The sequence below is a fragment of the Nannochloropsis gaditana genome, assembly GCF_000240725.1.
Source record: "Nannochloropsis gaditana CCMP526 unplaced genomic scaffold scaffold1325, whole genome shotgun sequence".
NCBI lineage: Eukaryota > Eustigmatophyceae > Eustigmatales > Monodopsidaceae > Microchloropsis > Microchloropsis gaditana.
Genome location: NW_005802628.1, coordinates 655 through 3405, shown reverse-complemented (window position 1 = coordinate 3405; position 2751 = coordinate 655). Strand labels below are relative to the sequence as shown.

Here is a 2751-nt window from a genome sequence, read left to right as displayed (position 1 = left end):
GAGGGACGGAGGAAAAGAGGAATGGGGCCAACAGGATGAACGAACATAAAATTTTCAAGTGCTTCCTATGTTGTGTCATTTACTGGTAAAATTACGGTTCTGTACTTCCTCATTGCAGGTACCCCACGATATCTCGAGGTAATATGGGCGACATGACGCGACACGGAATGAAGGTCGCAAAACACATTTTATTGTGCATCGCTGCTCTTCAATCCTTGAAGCTATTAAGTATAATTAATCCGAGTGAAATTTACTCCAGAAACTGGTCATTGTCGGATGTGTCACAAAGAAGCACGAGCAACATTTCAAGATGTACAGGTGAATGGCGATCGACATATGCGCAACTTCATGACGAAATTCGCAAAGGACGAGCTGATCAGCGTTATCTTGTGGCAATGGGAACAGGAGGACTTGCTGACTCTTTGACTGGGGCTATCACCCTTTTTTGGGTGGCGCTACTTACGAATCGTGCTTTTCTTATGGATTTCGGGGACGGACTCAAGTACGAATTTGTCTACGACCAGCCAAACATCAACTGGAGCGTTGACATGAATGCACTAAGCCTATACCCCAACGAGACAATTAAAATGAATCATGGAGGTATTCAAGGGAAAGGACGAAATCTTTACGATGCTTTAGATGGGAAAATGGACCTTAACACCGCACTTGGAGAAGTCCCTGTAATTTTTGTTAGAACTAATGTCGGCCACACTGTAAAGCTACTCTCGAGCATATATCACGGTCCCGAGCTTCATAAGATGGGAATCTCATCCAGAACTGCTTTCGGGTGTGCATTTGACTATTTGATACAGATAAACAATGAGTCTCGACGGCTAGTCGCTGAAGATTTTTCCAAGATTACTAGTCCAGAGGTCCTTAGTATTGGAATTCAGATTCGGGAGGGAGACCAGACAATGAAAAACGCCTTGAAGTCTTCGGCTTACCAGATCACTACACATGAAAATAGAAAATACTTCCTGGATTGTGCCTCGCTAATCGAACATCAGCTAGTAAACGAGCTCAACAAGTGGAACCACAAAAGAATTTTATGGTATCTCGTAACCGATTCAGTAAGAACCAGGAAAGAGCTGAAGCAGCTAATAGGAGACAAGCTTATTGTGAACGTTAGACATGAAATCGTGCACTCACGACATTATTCCCTTAAACTTAATGGTGAGCATGGTAAGAGTACGAGCGAACAGGGAATGGTAGAGGCTACAACAAATGAGGAAGTTATAGAGGCATTTCGCTTGGCAGCCGCTGAAAACTGGCTACTGTCGCTAACAAATTTTAAGGTCATCAGTGGCTGGAGTGGATATGGGCGAATAGCATCCGCTCAATCTATGATGACGGGGACTACTTTTCAGATACGAGGTTCCCCTCAAGGAGGGAAACTGAACATTCAAGATCGAAATTGCTCGCTAAATCAGTCTGACGACATACTCAAGTTCTCAAATATATAACGGATAGTCGACGATACTAGATAGTTTCGTTTTTAAATTATGCACTAGCTTTGGATCTTGGCTCGCATTCGACTCGTCCTTTTCGATCAGCGAAGATCTAATCTTTCTTCCTCAGTTGCAAGTCGCCTCGTTGCCGCTTTTATCCTTTCCTGTTCCATTTTACTCACCATTTGCACCGTAGCCCATGAACCAGGAGTCGTTAGATTTTGGTTTCTGTCATCCCTTGTCAGCAATTGCGCATCGTCGTTTGTCTTGTATGAGGCCGGGCCTAGAAGAATGCCCTATATTGGTTGAATCTTGATTCTATCCAGACTCCAAAACCATAGGGTTTGATTGATACGCCTCCCTCGTGATGAACATGACCAGCTCTACGATCAACCTTGCACGCGCCGTCAACGGCCAACGACCGCTTTCCCACGTGTTGAAACATGGGTTTATGCTCTTAAGGCGACGCTCACAGCGTGCCCTTTGAGGGTAAGGGAAGAAACCCCGGAAAAGTTGTGTGCATTCTCATGTGAGCTATGTTAGGAGCTCAGAGGAAAAAAAAGACAAGAATTGTGCCAAAATCTCTCCCGTGAAGGTTTGTCCTCACGCTATGGGACTGATCGCCAGAGAAAGATGGCTGCGACATGCAATGCCCGAGTGGAGTTCCCAAGCCGAGTGGAGGGCGTCCGAGAAGGGAAAAAGTCAAATTGGATCCTAATTAAGTTAGCATTTCTTGGGTGTGTGAGGGCCACAGAAGGATCCTGATGGTTTTTCAAACACTCAATGAACAGGGCCTGAAAGGCTGGGCCGTGGCCCACGGATCGAAAGAACTCAGTCCTACCTTTCGCTTACCTTTCTGAGCGCCAAAGCGTCTTTTTTCTTCGTTGTTTGAGACGAAAATCTTCCGTTCAGCTTGACTTTCTATTCTTGTTTGCTATTTTTTTGTATTGTGTGTGTTGTTATCTTCTTTGGATTGTGAGCAAGACATTTTTTCCACTTGATCACTTTTTCGTCCCTAAGCCGAGTCCTAGACCTACCTTTTCGGCGACTCGTGTGTACTGGATCCCACCCCACCAACCACTTCAAGCCCACACAAAGCCCCAAGAATACCATTATTCTATTCCTCTTGCTCTTTCAAGACACTCCGAGTCCATACTCCCATTAACTTCTCCAAAATGTCGTGAACGTCTTGAAATGGCCGCACACTAAGAAAGTGAAATTTAAGCCCCCACTTGGCCATCCGAGTGGGGCACTTCTCGAAACGCTCTCCAAATCCTCCCACTTTCGTTCTCACTGGCGAGTG

General features: G+C 45.3%; 1 protein-coding gene across 1 annotated transcript; it reads right to left on the bottom strand.

The window, feature by feature from the left end:
- Window positions 1–723: 723 nt before the first annotated feature.
- On the bottom strand, window positions 724–2376 carry NGA_0708500 (uncharacterized protein; the record flags this gene model as incomplete). Its single annotated transcript, XM_005852380.1, has 2 exons — window positions 724–2162; window positions 2301–2376. Coding segments are annotated over 2 exons (243 nt in total), but the record flags the coding sequence as incomplete, so codon positions are not given.
- Window positions 2377–2751: the final 375 nt, after the last annotated feature.